This window comes from Mesoplodon mirus, assembly GCF_964341445.2.
Source record: "Mesoplodon mirus genome assembly, contig: HAP1_SCAFFOLD_1118, whole genome shotgun sequence".
Taxonomy (NCBI): Eukaryota; Metazoa; Chordata; class Mammalia; order Artiodactyla; family Ziphiidae; genus Mesoplodon; species Mesoplodon mirus.
Window position 1 is genome coordinate 13,168 of NW_028294949.1, and position 22,932 is coordinate 36,099.

A 22,932-nucleotide genomic window follows, 5' to 3' on the forward strand; every position below is an offset into this window, starting at 1 on the left:
AAAAAAAAATATATATATATATATACATGTATTGGGGAACATTAAATACCTTGGACGTGCTAATGAGAAAATCATTTTCTCTACATGGACTGAATTTTTACTTGGAGACATGTTTTCCTACTAAAGGGAAGACTAAAGAAGGATTTTACTGTCGACCAGGCAAGACACCTCCCCAAAGATGACAATGCCTTGGACAGTGTTGATGGCGGGCTGGGGCACCTGGAATCCTTGGCCCATACTGGCAGGTACTAACTGGAAACAAACTCTTCTTGGGGGGCAAGGATGGGAGGCACCTTAGGCCCAGCTGCTCATCTTCGAACCTTACACTTTTCAAGCTATGTTGGTGTCTGACTTTCCTTTCCCTCATAGAACAACTCTGGCCCTTGGAGGTGGCTTTATGACTGCAGGCTGTATAACCCATCATTCTCCCTTGCTCTGGGTAGGAGGTAAGCCTATGGTAGCAGAAACACCCACATACTGGGACTTGGAATTCCAGTTTGTGTTCATTTAACTTTGTGGCATGAAGTCCATGGTGAATTGCTCTTTTTTCTTCTAGGATCTGTCCAACAGCTGCCATGCGTGCCTGACCCTCAGCAGTCTCACTCTTCAAGATTGATCTGCTTTTGACTGATCCGTGACTCTGGGCAGTGGCTGATATGGGCTTTTTTTTTTTGCAGAACATCTCGACCATTGACTTTTTTCTTGGGGAAAATCCACTTTAAAAATAACCTCATCCTTTTTCTGAAGAGGCTTTCTGGAGGGCTATGTTTCTTCTCTGGCATGCGCTGGAGACATCTGCTCCCAATAGAGTCTGTTATTCCCCTGACCTGGGCAGGGCGGCTCATACTTCCAGCTTGAGAGGTCCCTAATTCTTTAAACCTTTCTTCATGCTCTCCTGGTTTATGCCTCCTACAGTCCTCTCTTTTGTAAGTAGGGGCAATCATCTTGCTCTGGCTCTTCCATGAGTCTTGGAGTTTTGAAGTTTTGGGCTCCTGCTGCCCTAGGTTGCTCCTTTGGGCTTCCATAAGGCCACTTGGCTCCTGGGAAGCTAACCTGTCTCTGGTGAGGACTCTCTGGGGATGGCACTGAGGCACCTGAGAAGCCAAGTTGTCTGCAGCAAGGAACCTGTGTTTGGGAAAGTCCTGAAACTGGTTGTCTGACTGTACCTTTACTTTGGAGTTAAACTCACTAGCAACCTCCATGTTAAGGCATGGCTCACCTGGATGTTGGAAAACAGACATTCTAGGTAGTAGGAAACTTTTACTGGCCCCTGGCACCTCTAAACTCCTCATATGTACATTTGTGGTTTGGGATTTTGTCAACACTTTGGTTTCCAAGATAACACGAGACTGTGGTTGAAGAGCAGGAGACTCCTTGGCCTCCACAGCCTCCCTGGCCTCTTCACCTCTCAAAGACTGGGATCCTAAGTTCACCTCCATCACTGTTACCCTATGGCAGGGGTCTCCTGAGGCCTGACCACCACTCTCCTCTCTTGGCTCATTCCTGACCATTGCTGAACTTGGACCTGGCTCTAGGCTGTCCCTCTTGACCCATTCCACAGTCTCACTCTTCCAGGTTCTGCCCACAAGGCTGAGTGTGAGGGACTGAGAAGGTGGCCTGCCCTCCTGTCCAGTCAGAGAAGCCTTTGAGGGCCCATGGTAGTCACCAGATGGAATCGCTCTCAGGGCACTCTGGATTTCCTTACACACAGTTGAGGGGACAAGGAGAGGCCTCTTCAGGGTAGGAACTGACTCTTCTGTTATCACCTTCTCTCCTGAATGAGCCTGAGGAGGTTTCTCCAGGAACTCAGCAAACTGGACTGTTGAGTGGGACCCAGACACACAGGTAGCTGCAGGGGAAGAGGCAAACTGCAGAACGGTGGAGGGTTGGAACTTTTTCAACTTAAAGACATTTATGGCCTTGAGGACCTTGAGGGGTAGGGTCCACCTGTGCTTTACCCCAAACCGTATAATATGTGCTTCCAGCACCTCTCGAGTGTCTGGATCAAGGAAGGAAACCCTACAGGAGGTGTTCATGCAGGGTTCCCAACCCTTCAAGCAGTGTCTTCCACAGGCTCCAGCAGGCACTGCTTTGCACGCCTCACCAGGAGGGTCTTGACATGAGAGCTGATGAAAGTTGTCCTTGCCAGGAAGCCTCCCCAGGCAGCTATAGGAGAGCAGATGGGGCCAGGATGGCTGGACAGGACAGGCAGGGCTGGGGACCTGCAGCCCAAGAACCCTCCTCTACCCCCACACTGACTTCATAAAGCTCCTGCTCTCCCTCACTCTAGGGCCTTAGCCACGCCCTCCCATGGCTCCCCCTCCCAGGGCTGGGGTCACATTATAGGCTCTGGGAGGAAGGACGACCCAGGAGAGAAGGGGAAAGATTCTTTACCTTTGCCGAAGTGAAACCAGGTTGTGAGTCCCCTCCAGTTCTTCCAGGCAATCTCTGCAAGCTGGAAATCAGGAGACTGGGTCATGGTGGTGAAGGCAGAGGCCTAAGAGTCTTTCAGGAGGCTGAGTGCAATGGCCCTTTAAGGGAAATCTTTGGAGGATTAGACTCTGGAGCCCAAGTATCAGTGTCCAAGGCCACATGTCCCTGACAGTGATGGTAAATCTCACTTGAAAAGGGTTTGTCCTTTGCAAAGTGCTTCCACGTTAATTAGGCTCAGGCTCTGTTTCCTGAGGAATAAGCTCTGCCACTGGCATCCTCAGAGACCATGAAGCTGGGCCCTCAGGACTAGGAGAGATGGAAGCTAACTCTCGGGGGTGCGCAGGGCTGAATGGCAAAGGCTTACCTTTCAAAGATCCACTTTTCTTCCTACTCCTGCTCCTCCCCTTCAGCTCTACTTGATGCTGAGAGATAAGAAAAAATGAGGGGCGAACACCCAACTCTCACTGTCCTCTATCTAGGCAAGCTGTGTTCATGAACAACATGACTTTCTACATTTAACTAAAACTCTGTGGGTTTTTTTCCCCTTTTACTTATTTTTAAAGTGGATAACAATATTTTCAGTTTTTCTTCTTTGAAGAGTGCAAAGAAGGTTTTTTTTTTTGTTTTGGGGTTTTTTTTTTTGCGGTACGCGGGCCTCTCACTGCTGTGGCCTCTCCCGTTGTGGAGCACAGGCTCCGGACGCACAGGCCCAGCGGCCATGGCTCACAGGCCCAGCCGCTCCATGGCACGTGGGATCTTCCCGGACCGGGGCACGAACCCGTGTCCCCTGCATTGGCAGGGGGACTCTCAACCACTGCACCACCAGGGAAGCCCAAGAAGGATTTTTAAAGTTTTAATCACCATAGATTTCTTCTGTCACTGTTCCTCTGATCAAGAAACACACACATTCTCAGACCTAAGTGCTCACGTGAGCTTTGTCAGATAGGATTCTGCTTCCCAAGGCCAGACCTCCACTCCAGCCTCTTCTCTCAGGCTCTCAGGGGCTCAGCCCCAACACAGAGGAAGGTCTCACTTGTGACACCCGCTGCGGGTAGGTGGCTGGTGAACCAGGGCTCAGGGGTCAGCCTTCCTGCAGAGATTGAACTCTTAGTAATCCAGTCCTTGACCATTATTAGTCACGGCATTTGGGACTTGCCCTGGAGCCCTCTACCATACCTGAACTCCTGGTCTAAGATCTCAGGCTAGAAATCCTCATGCCCACTCTAACCCCTCTCTGGCCTGGCTTTTCCCTAGAAGGATGATGTTCTATACTTTTCTGAGAGTTCCCATCTCAGGAGTCTCTCTAGGTGGTTTAGAAAAGTGGAAATAAGAATAAGAAAAAAAGAGATAATCTCTGCTGGGATTAAGCCAAAGCTTTCTTACCTTCCTGATGTTTCTATGTTTCCTAGGTGGTGCTAAGAATGGATTACTCTGGAAGCAGGGGAGTAACATTAGGAAGAGCACCAGTCCACACAGGAACCCAAGGATGATATTAATCACCCAGGAAGTTGGGCTGCATCTCAGCCACATAGCAACAATGCTTTTCGAAGAAAAGAGATTCTCCATCTTCTGAATTGCATTGCTGCCCTCAGGCAACAGAGCACTGGGAGTTCACTTGATGGCAGAACCCCAGGCCTGCATCACAGAGCTGTGGCCTTGTCACAAAGGGCTCCTGAGTGTGGGGGAGGGGCAATAAGAGAAATAGGCTGAATCACTGCCCCGCCTTCCCATCCAGACCCACAGACACCTGCACCCTCCTGGGGCTTCCAGATCCCTCCTTCCAACTACTCTCATCCTGTCAGAGAGACCTTAGCCAATTTTCTGTTCATTGCATCTGGAACCTGGTTCCTTCATCCATTAGAGACCTTTACTTGAGGCCCACCAATTTGATAACTCTTGAACATCTTAAGCTGACCCTGGAAGACTAGCTGTTTCACAGACATTTTTACTCAGGATTTCCTTTGTCCTCAGCTCCAACTTTCCCACATCATGTTTGTGTCTTGTGTAAACCCAGGGATAGAACTTGAATTTCGTTTACACTTATTTAGTTTTGTGAATTTTGAATAGTGTATGTTTTGCCTCATTTTCTATCAGAGGGAACTACACACAAAAATTAAAATAATTTATTTTTCAAAATTCATAAGTATGAAAGAATGATAAATAGTTATGTAATAGGGAAGAACAAATCTGACTCCACATTAGATCTTTTTTACTTTAATCTTTATGCTTTGTTGCCAGAGCTAACTCTGTCCATCCCTGTGACCCAGGCTGGCTCTGCACTTTTTGGAAAACAATGTTGCCTATAGCCTGAAATATACAGGATAGCCTATTGCTAAGGCTCTGACTTTTAAGAGCCCATTCATGGAGATAAAAAGTTGCAGAACAGAGAATAATAATTGTTTTGTTGGAGGTTTACAGGAACACGTGACCTGACCAGGATCTGACCCATCTGGCCAGCTGCTAGAACAAAGGATCCAACACCAAGATATTTGCAACAATTAGCCATGCCCCTCCCTCACCTTGCCTTTAAAAAGGCTTTGCTGAAAGCCTTCAGGGAGTTTGGGGTTTTTCCTGGGCATGAGCCACGTGTCTTCTTGCATGGCACTGTATAAACCCTTCTCTGCTCCAAACTCTGATGTTTCAGTATTTAGCCTCACTGTGCATCAGGCACACAGACTTGCATCTGGTAACAGTTAAACCTTCAAATGATGTTTTTGTAAGTTTGTAGTGTTTATAATTCTGGAGTTAGTAAATCTTTAAACTGCACAAAAACTTGGGACACACTGCAAACACGCACACACACACGTACTCATTTTCCTTAACCAATCTACTACTTTCAAATCCAATAATCCATAACTTTCTACTTAAAGAAAATCTTTCATATGTTGTCTCAACCCAACTTCTTAGTTTGCAACGATAAGACAGTCCCCACTCTCCAGATAAATTTTGAAATATGTGGTCTTAATCCATTAGGGCTGCTATAACAATATACCATAGACTGGGTAGATTAAAAACAACAGACATTTATTATCACAGTTCTGGAGGCTGGGAAGCCCAAGATCAAGTCACCAGTATGGCCACCTCGTAGTGAGAGCTCTCTTCCTGGTTCACAGCTGGAGCCTTCTCTCTGTATCCTCATATGATGGGAGGAGGCTAGAGCTATCTCTGGAGTCTCTTTTATAAGGCACTAATCCCATTCATGAAAGCTCATAAGCACTTTTGCATGGCCCCGCCTCCTATCTGTAAGAGGTAGGATTTCAACATGTAAATTTTGAGAGAACATTAACATTCAGACATGTGCACTCATGCTATACCCGGAAGCTAGGAATGGGTTAGGGTGAGCCAAGGTCCTGACCCTAAAGGGCTGTAGGGTGAAGAGTAGGACTAGGGGTCAAACCCTTGGGGCTGAGCCAGGTCTTGAGCAGCCTCTTCAGATATTCCTAGTGTGTTATGTATGTATTCTCTTTTCTGAGTGTGCCTTGCCTTTCCAGCCCCATCCTCTCAGGCCCCTGAAGCTTCAAGTCCAGCCTGAACCATATAGAAAGGGAGCTTTGAGTCTTACACAAAATTCCCTTATGACACCACTTTCTATCCCTTAGCAGTAACACAAGATTCACTGAAGGATTCACATGGTAAATATGTCTTAATGCCCCATGAGGGCTTTAAAATAATGTGTATTCTCTGCTTGTTGGTCAAAATTTTATACAGTTTTAGTGGGAATGTGGGCATGTGAGTTTATTTGGCTATATTGCTATGAATGTGCACTTTCACAAACATATCTCCTACATCTACTATTTTTCCTACAGTCTTTTCCTCCCATATGATATTCTCACCTTAATTCAACCTTTTATCAAAATTTAGACTTAGGTCTCTCACCATGTGGACATGTTTGTAACAAAATAGCTTCAACCGAGGAGGTCAGTGGAAGGCCTGGACCAGCTACCTTGGTTCCATGATAGTAAGCAAAGGATCGCAAACTACCATGTTAAGCTTAAGCACAAAGCAAAGTTTATTTAAGCATAGGTACACTCTCAGAGAGGGAGAGAGAGGAGGAGAGAGAAAGAGCAGGCTGTTTCTGAGAACAGGCTATTTCAGCGAAGTGAAGCAAGCCCAAAGCAAAGCAAAGTATATCGAAGCAAAGGTACACTCTCGGGGTGGGGGGGGGATGGGTGTACTGTTTCTGCAAATTGAAAGCAGCATTCCTATAAAGGCTTACGAGCGCTTTTAAGGAGCATTTTGCAGAGAGGTGGGGGTGAGTGACAAGGATCATTATTTGATTGACAGTCCTGAGCTATGTAACAAGTTTTCTGCTGTGCATGCTCTCATCCTTGAATCCCCAAGAAATGCCTACTGGGTGGGGGGAGGGGCAAAACCACATGTAATTTATTGTAATTATGGTATAATGAGTTTGGATTTACTATAGGTTATACGCCTGTCTGGTCTGGGCATGCACAGCCTGGAGAAGTCCCCTTGTGTTACTGTGCCTCTCTTTATCAGGATAAGCTGCCCACCACCTGACCATAGTTTCTCCCATTCTGGGTGGATTCAAGGGAGAGTTCCCAGATGGCTGGGTGTGACTCAATTTCTTCTTCTTGTCTTTCTCACCACTGTCACCTCCTTGCTGCTAATGTCTGACTAACTACCTAACAGGTCTTCTTTGCATTCATATTTGCTCTCTAAATTTTCTCTGTTACTTTATTTTCAATATGTTTTGTTTGATGGGTTTTTTTTGAAATTTAAAAATCTTATGATAACATTTACCTTGATTTATTTAATTATTGTTCTACTGTTATTGATTTCTGTCATCTTATTTTATGCTTTATTTTCTACATTTTCTTTATTGTTTCTTTTTTTCCCTTCTTTGGCATCTTCCATTTTACAGGTCAAGGGTACTTATGTTTGTTTGACATTTGGGAATTTTTAATATTGTAATGGTTTTATATCTTGAATTATGTTAATTTTCTCCTCAATTTCTTACCTGTGGATGAAAAATGTTCCCTGCCATATCAGTAGACAAAGGATGTTGCAGTCGTCAAGTCAGACGTCAAAGCAGGAACCCTCAACTGTGCACCTTGAGGGGATTCGGGACGGAGAAAAACAGGGCACTGATCCTAGAGTTAAGGTGCATATCAAAGGAATGATTTCACGGAGCCCAGATTCTTTCATCTTCTCATACATAGAAAAATGCTAAAGTCCTTAACTTGAGATGTCTAGTTTTCTTTAATTAATAGTAATCTTTTGATGTTCTGACTACCTGGTTTTTGTTGACTCCTCCCTTAGGTCTTCTGAGCAGTTCCTCAGAGTGATCTGACAGGCTGTGTTCTGGGCTTAAGTCCTCAGGAAATCTGCCAAATAAAACATAATTCTCCTTTTGGGTTGTGCATATTTTTCAGTCAGCAGTCTTGGCAACCAATGAAGGGGCCCAGAGCAGACTTTTCTTCTTTGCCTGAACTCTATGAGGATCCAGAGTCCTGGCACCAGCAGAGGCTTCTTGGGCCTGTCCGCTTTCTCAGAGTGTCCAGACGAATTTGGGTGAGTATCTCCTGGTTCTTGGATCTCCAGTTTTGGTTGATGATCCTAAGTTTTATTCAGTGGTGTTAAACTCTTCTCTTGAGTAGTAGGTTATCCTTGAAACTTGGTTTCAAGAAGAAGTACCTGGGTCATCCTCAGTGAAAGACACTGGGAAGATTTTTACTCAGTTTAAACACTGAGAGCTTATCCTCAGTAGAAAAACACTGGGAAGACTTTTGCTCAAGTGGGTTAGCCTCACTTAAAAGACACTGGGAAGATCTTGCTCAGTTTAGACACTGTGTGGTTTATCCTCAGTTGAAAGACTGGGGAGACTTTGCTCAGGTGAAAGACACTGAGTAAAAGTTGGACTGGGTAATTAGGTGGAAGACTAAGCTGTCTTCCTTGAATTGGCTACTTTAATAGAGTTTGTCAAAATAAAAGTGATCTTCACAAATTGAGCTCAGAATGGGGAACTTAGCTTTCAATACAAAAGAAAAAGGAACAACAGATTTCCAGCCTCCAACGGATATCCTGGCCAGGTTTATGTACATACAAAATTTACATTTACAAGTGCTTACTTACTTGGGACTTAAAGAAAATCTTGCCCTAAAAATGACTAAGATAGGACTCTTTTATTGCATATGCAGTTAAGTTAGAAAAAGCTGGCTTAATAAAAACATCTTTTCAGAATTCTGACTTCAAAAAAACAAAAGGCTTTCTAGGGGAAACTTGCATTTCTCTTCCTGTGTCTTTGAAATGTAAGTGTTCTGATATTCTTCAGTGTGTGTGTGTGTGTGTGTGTGTGTGTTTTGAGAACTTGGTCACTACCATCCAAAAGTACTTATATGGTGTACATTTGGCAGCCAGTCAAATAGACTGGGATTCTGAGCAGGCTTTTGTCTGACTGTACAACTCTCGGGGGCTTTTTGCCATCCTAACCTTCATTGTGTCAGCCTGTACAACAAAGACCATTACTTTCTTAAACTACTTTTGGGAGTAAACTTTCTGGATCTTATTTAGACAGCATCCTTTACACTCTTTTGTGGGGAAGCCTCTTGCGTCTTATTGGTTTGAGTCACTATTAAGGTATACCTCATTTATGGGCAGATCATGGATCCTTCAAATTGGAGAAACTTCTAAATTGGTAAATTTTTAGAGAGCTCTCATTATAAACAGCTGTTTCATTGGCTCCTATGGGGGGGAAATGTGGGAAATTAGACATATAATGGTTAACCTAAAAACTCCTTTAGTTTCAAACAAACCCAAAAAATTGGTTTGGGAAACCTTATTTGTGGTCTCTGCTTCCCCTAAATGGGTCTTACAGATGCTAATAAAAACATTAGAATAATTATTGTTAATTAGGTTAAGTAACAGGGAAAAAAACTGAAGGAAAAGTCTAAAAACTTTTTCCCAACAAGGTGAAAATTTTAAAGGGACTTCTCCTAAATGAATAAGAAATCTTTAGATGGTTAGTTTAAAGTGGGATAAATAAAACAGACATTAATGAGATAAATCAAAGATTGGATACAATACTACCTAAGATTGGATGGGCCAAAGGGATCTCCTACTTTTCATCAACATTAAAGGGCCAGACCCAAACAAGTCTGCCCTATTTACCCCAGTTTAAAATACGTATATTTTATTACATGTAAATTTTATACACGTAAAATTACACTGAGATACCTGACCAACAATTACTTGGGGCAAAAGTTAGACCAATTAATCAAGTTAAAAGATTGACAAAAGTGCCTGAGTCCCTTGGCTCAACCACTCTCTGGGGACCCCAGAGTCTTTATAAAAATTGGTATGTTTAAATGGGCATTGTATAAGATAATTACCTCTCTTTTGCCTAATTATATTGTGTGGGATAGACATGTTTCACTGGGGAATTCTTCCCCTGCTTGATATTATAAGACGGCATATGAAGGAAATATTAATTAAACATACTAAAGGAAACCAGTGGGATTACCTGAGCCTATAAAATATAAAGTAAAAACTAACAGCTAATATTTAAGGGATAATAAAAATAAATAATGGAGACTTTACTCTGGGTCTAATCTGTGCACTCAGAAAGAGGGTCTTTGTTGAATGCCTTATGCACGTTTTGAAGGTATGATAAATTAAACCATAAAGTTCTAGACTATAGAATTCTGAAATTTCAGTCTAGTTGGAAATCTTCTCACTGTTACAGAAAAGCAAATTAAAGAAAACGTAGTTGGGCAAATCAATCTTTCAATATTATTTAGGTGACAGGCCAGTTCTTTGGGGAATTAAAAGCAACTGTCTTTGTCTTGCAAACCGGTACAAATCAGAAATGTAAATACAGACCACAATGACCTGAGACTGTGCCTAATTAGCTAAATTAGGTAGAACCTGAAACCAAGGTTAAAAAAGGGGAAAAAGTGGCCTTTTAAAACTCAAACTGCTGATTAGTCAGTCAAGAAGACGGAGGAGTAGGAAGATGTGGAGTTCATATCTCCCCACAAATGCATCAAGAATACACCTACAAATGAAACGATTCTCCCAGAGCGCCTGATAAACACTAGCAGAGGACCTCAGGCACCTGAAAGGACAAGAAAGATCCCCACGTAACCAGGTAGGACGAAAGAAAGAAGAAGGGAAAAGGAAGAGCAGATGAAGTGGGACGTGACCTGTGACCCTGGGCGGGGGAGCGGAGCTGAAGGTGAGAAGAGGTTCCCGCATCTGGGGAAGCAGCGGGGAGAGAAGCTGGGGCAGAAGGAGAAATTTGGTGGCTCAGAGAACAGTGCAGCAGCCAGTCTGTGGCAGGCAGGAGAGAGTGAGGCCTACACAGATGGTCTGGCCACAGCTCTGCATGCCCCAGCCACTGGGGACCACTGGTGCACACGGGGGCTGAGTGTTGGAATGTGGGGTTTGAAGAGCAGACCCAGGAAGGGGAATGATGTTGGCTGTGAGGAGACAGCTCAAGGGGATAGGAGTGAGGAGCTCCACAACAAGGAATGCTCCTGGAGGAAGCCCAGACCAGCATAGAAGCAAAGTGCCACTGCTGAGTGATGCACAAAGGGCGGGGCCCCCATTGCAGCCTCTCTCCTCACACACCGGCCCCTGCCTCCACAGGCACTAGGAAGGGCTCCTGCCAGAGTGGCTCACATGCCCCCAGCCATCATCACCTCAGCACTCTCCTGCTTGGGTGGCCCATTTGCCCAGCTTGCCACCTTGACTCCCTCCTGCCTGACAGGCTCGTACATCCCATAGCCACCCAGCACCCTCTCACCTGGGCAGCCTGCCTGCCCTGATTGCCGCTTCTACATCCTCCTGCCTGACAAGCTCGTGTGCTCCAGCAGCCTTGGGAGCAGACGCCAGTGGGTGGCCCACATGCAGAGATGGGGCTGAAACCACAGCTGAGTTCCAGGGAACATGCAACTAAGGAAGAAGAGCTGAAATCTCTCCTCATGGCTGTGCAAATCATGGCATTACACTTCCTCTGATGGTTTCCTAAATTCAGCACCTGGGAACATCCCAATGGACAAGTGCTCCTGCAGCTGAGACAGGTCTGGCTTTAGCAGCTGTGGGTTTTGTGGGCACATACATGCTGGGGTTTGGCCAGGCCAGAGTCTGAGCTGCCTCCATATCTCACATAGTGGGTCCAGGTACATAATTACTGCAGTCCTGGGACCTGACCTCAGTGGATCTGGGCCAGTGGCCTAGTAAAAATGAGGCCTGAGTCACCAGGGCCAGTTGCCGGCATAACCATGGTTAAGGTGGGACTGAGAGCAGTACCAACAGCCGTGTACTTTGTAAGCCCACACAATGGGCGAAAGGAGACAAAACAGAGCATACCCACAGGTGAACACCTCCAGAGGAGGAATACTCAAAGGCTTCTATCCCAGTGGGAGTGCTCCAGTCCTCCCGACCTCACACCGCAGATCAGAAACACAGCTAAGAAACAGATCTGACAGCCTCTACTCCAACGACTAGGGGTCAGAACCCAACCCTGACAAGGCAGTGACAACCACAGAGGAAAGGGAAATTTCTGCTGAATAAAAATCAAAATTAAGAAAATCAACAGGAAAGATCAAACTTGGAAAATGTTTGCAATATCAATATCTGGCAAAGAACTTATATACAGATTAAAGAATTTTTACACTTCAAAAATAAAAAGACAATCCAATGGGAGAAAATGGCAAAAATATATTTATGGATATGTTATATATATAAATGTAAAGTATATGTATCTATGAATATATGCCTATTGGCTATTTGCATGTCTTCCTTTTATTTTTAAGTGCCTAATTATATTTTTTATATGTATACACACTATTACATATAAAATAGATAACTAATAAGAACCTACTGTATAGCACAGGGAACTCTATTCAGTACTCTGTAATGACCTATATGGGAACAGAAACTAAAAGAGTGGATATATGTATATGTATAACAGACTCACTTTGCTGTACAGCAGAAACTAACACAACATTGTAAATCAACTATACTCCAATAAAAATTAATTAAAATATTTACATATATTGTATACAACATATATATTAAGTATATATAATTTATATATATTTAGAGATTGCTCCATCAAAGACGTATAAATTATAATGAGATACCACTACATACCACTATAATGTCTAAAATTTAAAAAACTGTTAATATCAAGTTTTGGTGTGGACCTAGAGAAACATGAATACATTGTTAATGGACTTGTAGCATGAAAGTTTTAAAGTTAAATATACATTTACATATGACCAAGCAATTACCTAATAGTTCATACTTATCCAAGAGATATGAAGTCTTATGTCGCACAAATTTGTTCACAAAAATGTGTAACACCATTATTCATAATAGGTAAAACTGGATATGACCAAAATATCCAAGATTTTTTTTTAAACATCTTTATTGGAGTATAATTGCTTTACAGTGGTGTGTTAGTTTCTGCTTTATAACAAAGTGAATCAGTTATACATATACATATGTTCCCATATCTCTTCCCTCTTGCATCTCCCTCCCTCCCACCCTCCCTATCCCACCCCTCTAGGTGGTCACAAAGCACCGAGCTGATTTCCCTGTGCTATGCAGCTGCTTCCCACTAGCTATCTATTTTACGTTTGGTAGTGTATATATGTCCATGCCACTCTCTCAGTTTGTCACAGCTTCCTCTTCCCCCTCCCCATATCCTCAAGTCCATTCTCTAGTAGGTCTGTGTCTTTATTCCTGTCTTACCCCTAGGTTCTTCATGACCTTTTTTTTTTCTTCTTAGATTCCATATATATGTTAGCATACGGTATTTGTTTTTCTCTTTCTGACTTACTTCACTCTGTATGACAGACTCTAGGTCCATCCACCTCACTACAAATACATCAATTTCATTTCTTTTTATGGCTAAGTAATATTCCATTGTATATATGTGCCACATCTTCTTTATCCATTCATCCGATGATGGACACTTATGTTGCTTCCATGTCCTGGCTATTGTAAATAGAGCTGCAGTGAACATTTTGGTACATGACTCTTTTTGAATTATGGTTTTCTCAGGGTATAGGCCCAGTACTGGGATTGCGGGGTCGTATGGTAGTTCTATTTTTAGTTTTTCAAGGAACCTCCATACAGTTCTCCATGGTGGCTGTATCAATTTACATTCCCACCAACAGTGCAGTAGGGTTCCCTTTTCTCCACACCCTCTCCAGCACTTATATGGTACTGGCACAAAAACAGAAATATAGATCAATGGAACAGGATAGAAAGCCCAGAGATAACCCCACACACATATGGTCACCTTATCTTTGATAAAGGAGGCAAGAATATACAGTGGAGAAAAGACAGCCTCTTCCATAAGTGGTGCTGGGAAAACTGGACAGCTACATGTAAAAGTATGAAATTAGAACACTCCCTGACACCATACACAAAAATAAACTCAAAATGGATTAAAGCCCTAAATGTAAAGCCAGACACTATCAAACTCCTAGAGGAAAACATAGGCAGAACACTCTATGACATAAATCACAGCAAGATCCTTTTTGACCCACCTCCTAGAGAAATGGAAATAAAAACAAAGATAAACAAATGGGACCTAATGAAACTTAAAAGCTTTTTTTGCACAGCAAAGGAAACCATAAACAAGACGAAAAGACAACCCTCAGAATGGGAGAAAATATTTGCAAATGAAGCAACTGACAAAGGATTTATCTCCCAAATTTAGAAGCAGCTCATGCAGCTCAATATCAAAGAAACAAACAACCCAATCTAAAAATGGGCAAAAGACCTAAATAGACATTTCTCCAAAGAAGATATACAGACTGCCAACAAACACATGAAAGGATGCTCAACATCACTAATCATTAGAGAAATGCAAATCAAAACTACATTGAGGTATCACCTCACACCGGTCAGAATGGCCATCATCAGAAAATCTCCAACAAGATTTATATGGGTGAACCAGTTGTGGTATATCCATACAATGTCATACAGCAGTAGAAGGATAGAATTATGAGGAATGCAACAAGGATGAATCTCAGAAACACTATGCTGAGAAAAAAGCTAGACACACAAGAGTATGTACTTTATGTTTCTGTTTATATGACTTTCTAGAAAAGGAAAAATGAATCTATGGCGACAGAAAACATATCAGCAGTTGCCTGTATCAAAGATGGAGTAGAGAGTGACTGCAAAGAGGAAAGGGAAAACTGCAAAGGGGGGTAATAGGAAAATTGTCTACCTTGATGGAAACAGAGTTACAAAATATTTACATTTGTCAAAATTCATTAAAGTGTACATTCAAGTTAGTATATTTTTTATATTATACCACAATATATTTCTTTTAATAAAAATAATTATGAAGAGTAGGTAAGTGGGCAAAGGACCTGAACGCCAGCTTTAGCTATGTTAGAGCTGTAAAATCAAAAAAGATTAAGTTGCCCCTAATTTAAAAACCAGGAAAATGCATAGAAGTTGAGGAATAGAGATTTTAACTTATTTTAAGAGTGAGTTTTCTAATAATTAGAGCTTCCTAAAAATGAAATAAACTTATTTTGAGTTGCAATTTCTTTCTCAGTGAGGACATTCAAGTACAAGATGACGATCATTTTTCAGGTATGTTGTAGAAGTGCCTTAGAGATTGAAATTTGCATTAACCAATACTTAAGATGATTCAATAACATCAGAAAATATGCTATATTTATATATGCTCTTTTATGATAGAGTTCTGTCTATAATGTTTTCTAAAATATACTTTGAATTAATATTTCAATAGTAGTCTCCAGTGCTGCAAATGTAGGCCAGAAAGTTAGATCTGTGCACAGTCTATTTTTTAAGAAGCTTGTAATCTGGAAGAGAAGATAGACAAAAATGTTGTAGCAAAATGCAGTAAGTTTCATAATAGAGATATCCTCATGCTCTTATATGACATGGAAGCAGCGTCACATTCTTAATATGTCATCTTTTTCTGAAATACTTCAGTATTAATTTCTAACAATGATAATAATTAATTAAGGCATGAATTATTTACGGAGAGATACTAGTTATTCCTAAAATATTTGGAGATTGTTTTAACATGAAGGTATTTCTTAGAATACCTCCAGTAAAGTTCCAAAACGTGTCTTTCAAAGCCTAAATGTATTTGTACAATCCTGAAAACCTCAAGGAAAAATGTGAATGTTGCTGGTTATCCACCATTTAAAGTTTTCTAGGCTTTGGCATTTTTCTGCAAGTATAAATAATTGACTATGAACTATGCAGAGAGTTGTTTTACCTGAATTTCTTTGAGATCCATCAGATGTGGCCATTAAAATGAGCCAATCTCCTCCATTACAACTACTCACTGTGCAGGCTTCTAGTCAAGCATTGGTGGAGATAGCGCAGCTCAATTTAAATTTAAAATTCAAGGTAATGTAACTAAACAAGTTAGTCCTATCCTTTTCCCCTTACTTTCCCTTAGAGAGTTTTTGAAGTTAGGGATTTGTAAAATGAAAATATTAAACCAAATTTAATAGCAAAATGTCATTGATATCATTAGTGAAACCAAACCCAGTTTCCATTTACCCCAAAGTATAAATCGCCTATCTGAGAAGCAGTTCAAATTTAAGTCATGTCAGATTGGTGGTCTTTCTGAGTTTCAGTTTGGAACTCTTATTTGAAGTCATTGTTTCATTCAAGAGCACCTCAATATCAATAGCAGATTTTCTACTTCAGCAAAAGCCTTGATGTACATCAGTGCCATTGGGTCCAGAGGATAGCCTTTTTGTACGTTTTTTTCTCCCAGTCTCACTGCAATGTTAAAGTCACTGATATCACAGAGCACACTTCTAATCCTAACTATATGCCCTAATTTTGGCAGAAATCCACTCCTCCACTTTTATGCAATGTATTAACAACCAGAAATTTAATTGTATTTGTTGAGACTGTAATATCAATGTGAAGCATTCCTTTTTTGAAGCTCAAATTCTTAATACTTGCTTTCCCCTTTGCAAGAAATACTTACTCCTTTACTCCCTTGTCCCCTTAGGCTACCTACCTCATACATCAGTTAAGAAGACATTTCACAAGGGATGCCTTTCCTCATCCTTCCAGGAGAGAAAGGCTCCCTGTTCCATGGCTCATAGTACCCTGTCTATATTTACTACAATTAGTAATTATTCTTTAGACTGCAGGCTCTAAGAAATATGGACAATGCTTGCTTTTTCACACCTTGTATTACCAGCACCTAATGCAGTGCCTGGGACATAGTAGAAGTTCTATAAATATGTAATGATTGATGAATGAATGAATGAACGAATGTGTTAGTAACAAGATAAATGCATAAATCGTATTTGTAAAGCACAATACAAAGTAATTTCATTAATATTCACCCACTTATTTGTACCTTTATACCCTTCTCTTCATTTATATATCTTAGAATTACTTTTAATTTTATCAGCAGGGATACAGGATTTAATGATGAAATTTTGATGAAATGTATTAGAAATATTTGTGAGTGAGTAAGCACTATGCCATGGTGAGAGAGAGAAAAAAAATAAAAGCTATTGCTATATTCTTGACTCAAGTCATACTCAATATTATTTGTTACATATTATATTACACACACAAATGCATTCTCACTGGCATGGTATCACCTACATTATTATAATTTCCATTTCCTTCCCAATCCCTTTAAAGCCCACATCTGACCCTTAGACTTATTAAATTGCATTGTTTTAAACCACTTCTCCAATTTGTCAAGGTCATATTATGGTCATGTTGAATTTTGATCTTGACAAAGTATTAATCAGTCTTATCAACTAAAGAGAACTGTAAATTACTAAATCCACATGCTTTTCTATCATCCTAGACTTGATGAAAATACTAAGTAGCCTCTGGCCCAGGATTGACCTCTACATATAAAACTTCTGTCCACTTTGGTTGAGAAGGAACTATAAATGAGTTTAATTGTTCTACCTACTTTGTTTCCAATAAATAGGTCTCTGGTGCTGATCTATTTTTATAAATTTGTGAATGAATTCAATTAGTAACATTTTTTTATAATATTAATATTTAATGTCTGATTTCAAGTCATGGATGAAAAAATGCTAACATCAATGAAAACTACTACTTGCCCAAATAGATTAATAATAGTAAGAACAGTTAAAGTAGATTTTAAATCTACTGTCATGTTTTATTTACTTTCCTGAATTGTTCCCACTATGCCACTTCCTTACTTTCTGAATATGACAGGTTCATGCATGACGTCTTCCTCTAGATGCTGTGCCATTAAGAAATCTCACTGATTATAATAGGTGATCATCTATGATGGATAGTAAGATAAATATGCTTGTGCATTTTCAATCACAAATCCATGTCTTGCACAATGAAATGATTTTACTTGTTGCTTGATCACGGGGACTTCTTCCTCTGAATAAATAAGACTTGACTTTGCCTCTTTATGCAGTCATCTGTTCACAGTTCTGCCTCTCTCCAGTAGACTGTGTCTCCTTAAAGACAAATGAATATTCATTCATCTTTGATCCCCATTGCTTAGCATGCATAGTAATTGTTCAACAAATATTTGTTTAATAAGTTAAACACCAATATGCCGTGAAGTAGGAAAATCTGGAGATGTGAGTGGTCAAGATGGGGGGTGTGATTAAAGGACCCCTCTGAATTCTAAGAACAACATACTTAGGAGGGAATGCATAAGTAATCAATGGGGCTGACTACTTGACAACTAGTATGTATTCAACTTTCAAATTCTATATTATAAGCATCCCTGAGTGTAATTTGAAATGGATAGACAGGAATCTTTATTTTATTTTTTCTAATGAGGAAGCAGTGTAGGTCTCTATTCTCATGGCCTCTGTTGCTTCCTATGAATACTTCTCCAATATCTTGACATAATCATTTTCAGGAAGCCAAGAGAGTCCAAAAGAAAATGACAAACAACAGAAATTGCTTTCATTTTCTAGTGTTTGGAAAAACATAAAAATAGGTTTAAGTTTTTCAAACATACTTAGATTTCATGAGATTTTACTTGGTTTATAATCAATATGATAAGATGCATATATATGTATATATAGAATCATCATTCATTTTAAATTGGAAATAATGTGTATCCCCATGGCTGATTTGCAAACTGTCAATAATAAGAACCAAGCTTATGTCCTCCTAAGTCTTTTGTAGCCCCATTTTAACACATTTTCTGAAAGTTATTTCACTTCAGCCACTCTAGATACTTTCTAAAAAAACAATAGATGACTTTTTAAAATTTTCATTTCAAAATGAAAATATTAAAATATGCTACAAATTGGTGCAATAATGGAAGCTACAACTTACCATGTAAGTTTGTTTGTAATTGAGCAAAATATGTTCCAATAATTTTTGCATTGTATTTGCCTTTCTCTCTGTAATTATTAACCCTTTTTCTTTCACTATGGAATGTGAATTTTGATTTCTCATCTTCAAATTTGCCTTTAAATACATTTCTACCCCTATTTTTCTTCCATCTGGAAGCTAAGTTTTCAAGAGAAAATTTGTTTCCACAAATATTGAATGTCTTCATATTAGGAATAATTCTAATGCAAATACTTTGTATTTGGAAATGTGCCACTGTGTTTAGGAAGGCTAAACACATACTTTTGGGTAAGTTCAAAAAAGATTACTCCAATGATTCAACCAAATATATTTCCAGCATATTGATAAGAAATTTCAAACTAATTGTGTGTGATAGCCATCGATTAAAGACGTAAAATGAATGCCTGCTATTTTAAAACATAATTAAGCCAAGGAAAAGCTATGCATAACTAGCATGTTCCGTAAAGATAATTGGCTCACTAACTAAATTCTAACAGCCCATTCACATTTCTAGATTTTAATTGAAGAATGGATGGAAATAGTAAGGTGAGCTCATTGCCCAATACACATAAGCATGTGAAAATTTTAATTTCTGCAGAGATGCCCATATCGTATGAAATCTTATTAATATTGTGATGGAATACAGTGAATCATGCTGTGAAAGAAGCACATATTTGACTGTTGTACATGTGTTCACACACACACACACACACACACAAACACACAGATACACACACATTTCTTTTCTCTCCTCTCTATTCTCATTTCAGTCCCATTTTTCCTTTTCTTAGGTAACTGGTATCATGAATTTAATATAAATATTTTGAATCCATGCTTGAAGTTTTTACTATATGCAAATGAATCCATGAAAAATACATGATTGCTTTGAGTTTTAAAAATTTGTATACATGTCATCATGCCAAATATGTAATCTTGAAAATCATTTATCATGTATATAATTAATTATTTCGAGTGAAGTATTGCATTGCATCTTAAAAATAGTTTATATATGTCTTTTGTAAGCAGCAAAAACTGGAATTTTTAAATTTATTTTTATTGTCTCTGTGATCAAATGTATTGTGATTATTGATCTATTTCTCCTTTATTTTTCTATGTTTTATCCCTCCCAGTACTAACTTCGTTTAAACACATTTTTCATTCTCTTTTTATGGTCTACCTTTTTTATGAATCATATATGAAGTATTCATTTTTAGTGTTTTCTGAAAAATTTGACATATATTTCTAACTTTAAAAAGTCTAAAACTAATTATCTCATCTTCCTCCTAAGCGGTTCATGGACCCCTCAAATTTTAAATCTGATCTTCAGTATTTCAGTATATTATCTAGTGTTTTAGTTTTACTTTGTACATACCCCCATTGGCTATTATTTTTTACACTCAACCGTTATTCAGATTCATTCCAACATTACAAATTTCTTTGCTGGTCACTGTTCAGTGCACCTTCCTACTTCTTTTTATGCTTATTTTCTTTCTTACTGAAGAACATTCTTTTGTACAATGGTCTCCAATCTTGCCTAAAACACATGAGAATTATGTGAGAACTTTTTAAAGCTCCCATTATTGAAACACTGCCTAGATCACTTTGGTTAAAAAAAAAAGACTCAAAGTATTGGCTTTAGGCATCAGAATATTTTTTAATGCCTTCAGACAATTCCAATAGCTGCTGCTACTGCTTTAGTCATTTTTTGTTGTTGTTGTTACAGTTTGTGGGTGGCAATTCCTCTTTGTCTATGAATGAAAATTTCTTTACTTCTTGTTCTTGAGTAGTTTTTTAAAATGAGGTGTAGAATTTTAATTTGGACAGCTATATGTCCTCAGTACTTTGAAGATATTATTCTATTGTTTTCCAGCATCTACCTGTTTTCTGATAAGAACGAATATTTAAAGCCAGCCCTCAAAAACAAGGCTTATTATTTCCAGGGCCCCCTTGAATTTCTTGGTTTCAACTCCTCCTCACTATTCTAATGTTGAATTTGTTTTTTCCCCTTAAATCCTGAGACTGGGGATCCCCCCCCCTTTTTTGTAAGCTTGTTCATTTGCTTTTTATATGTTGCTACATGTAAAAGCAACATATAAAAGAAAACACAAGTATAGCAAACTGTGTGTTCAGATTGGAAGAAAGGATTCTCAATATCTGTTCAGCCTATCGTATTGACTGAAAGCATTTACCTTGTTTCTTTTACAACTAACTTGAATATTATGAGTCTTACATCTATACAGTACTCTTCACCCTTCTTGGAATGTCTATGCTCAATAAGGACATTAGTTGATTTGTCACTAATATTGCTTTCCCTACATGTGACCTCATTCAGAGTTCTATCCTGTCCCATATACATAGCATAATCTTATATTTTGTATCTAACTGGCATCAGTTTTCCAGTTTTTTTTTCGATTTACTTTTAAGCTTTACTTTTAGCAGGACTGTACTGAAACACTCTTACACTTTAATAGATCTAATTGTCTGGACTTAAAATAATAGATTTCTCTATCACAGGGGAATTTGTCTTTACAGATACTGATTTCTGTTCTCTGCACATGTTTTCATGTTATATGCCCAGTGTAATATGAAGCGAGTTAATTTATTGTGTTACATATAGTAAAGAATCCAGCAGAATAATGTTATTTAGGTTTTTTTTCATTATTTCTATGAATAACAACAACATCAACAATAATAGTAATAGAAAAGATAATTTTTACCTATAGCAAGTCTCAGTTTTTTCTTAAATGCAGTAGAAGGCCCTTCACACTCTATTTGTCAGCTTGGCTTCAGGTTTTCATTTTGTTGGCTAGAAGACAGATAAAGGGGATTATGGACAGAACTGAGCCTGGTTTCTGCTAATCTCCGACTTGAATTCTTTCAAGGGTTGCAAAATACGATTCAAGTATTTCACAGGCCTTTATAACCTTTGTCATCTGCCTGATATATGTGCCATCATGGGTGGATTTGGAACTGACATTTTATATCTCTGATCTCAACTGTATAAATATTTGTTTAGACTGACTATCAACATAGAACACAGACATTCTCTTCTGATGTATGGATGATACAGTAGTCCTTAACTGGGCCCCTAAGGATGGGGCAGGCACAAACTAACAGAGGGCAATGAGGCAAATTTACAATGAACTCAGATTTTATACTTTCCTTTAGGTAAAAGAGTGGTTGCTTCTATACCAAAAAACTATTTCTTATAATTTGGGTTACATTAAAAATATCTCATATATACAGCCATTTATCTGAATCTATAATAGTGACTTGGTTTTCTCAAATACATTATATATGGAGTCCTTTAGACTGGAATTAAATTAATCATGGTTGTATTTTTTTTTCTATTGACTTCCCAGCTATTTACCCCTAGGAAAACTCTCTTAAATAATCAAGAGAAATATTTTAGGCAACATTATGTAAATCATCACCCTTATTAGATGAATTAATATTCTTGAAGTTACAGCTCATTTCATGGAAATCAGATTAACCTGGTGTTATGGGCATTGTCATTTATCAGTAAGTTATTTGTTAATATGCTCAGTATGTGCCATAAAATATGTAACTTTAATAAGAGAATGGATCACCTCAAATAATTTAGCAAATCTTGAAAATGATAAGGATTAAAATTGTGGATGTATAAAGGACACAGAAGCTTGGAGAACTTTAAAACCATCTATTTCTATCCTGTTTCCCTCAGACAAGGAAATGAAGGCTGACACTTTAGCATGGTTTGGAAATCCTTCTAAAAATTATCTGACTTTCTCTTAGAATTAACAAGTAATTTAAAGTTTTAAGAACTGCAGAACTGATCATATGAATTACCATAATTTAGTCAAGATTTTTTTTGAATATCCACCTTTTGACAAACACTGTACATATATGTACCAGGCTGTAGAGATGAATAAAATCATCCTTAGTCTCAAATAACTGAAAGAAAAATCCCCCAATATTAGTGAATACTGAGGAATTAAGGATGATGCTATGAGAAAATTTTTATAATGTGAAATTTATTAAGTTAAATAAAATATTTTGCTTTTGAGATTAGAATGCCTTGTTTTTGTTCTAATGATACTGATGATAGATAGTGGTTGTATTTTGCAGAAGTTTTATGGGAGCAAAATAAAAACTTGGTAATGTGATATAAATTTGGTCCCCCAAGGTGATTTTTATTGTGATTTC

The 22,932-nt window shown here is 39.1% G+C and overlaps 1 protein-coding gene across 3 annotated transcripts; it reads right to left on the bottom strand.

Moving 5' to 3' along the window:
- Positions 1-441: 441 nt before the first annotated feature.
- Positions 442-8,268, bottom strand: LOC309797853 (putative spermatogenesis-associated protein 31C2). Of its 3 annotated transcripts, none has more exons than XM_082646249.1 (5): positions 7,688-8,268; positions 7,412-7,504; positions 2,798-2,855; positions 2,395-2,455; positions 442-2,166 (listed from the first exon to the last, which is right to left on the bottom strand). In XM_082646249.1, the coding sequence occupies exons 2-5, from the start codon at positions 7,436-7,438 to the stop codon at positions 600-602; spliced, it is 1,713 nt and encodes a 570-aa protein (XP_082502375.1). In that variant the 5' UTR covers positions 7,439-7,504; positions 7,688-8,268; the 3' UTR covers positions 442-599. The 3 variants fall into 3 exon arrangements, with proteins under 3 accessions (XP_082502375.1, XP_082502374.1, XP_082502376.1); XM_082646248.1 differs by lacking the exon at positions 7,688-8,268 and adding an exon at positions 3,817-5,673 and having other exon boundaries at positions 7,412-7,488; XM_082646250.1 differs by lacking the exons at positions 2,798-2,855; positions 7,412-7,504; positions 7,688-8,268 and adding an exon at positions 2,622-2,787 and having other exon boundaries at positions 2,395-2,531.
- Between the last annotated feature and the right edge of the window lie 14,664 nt (positions 8,269-22,932).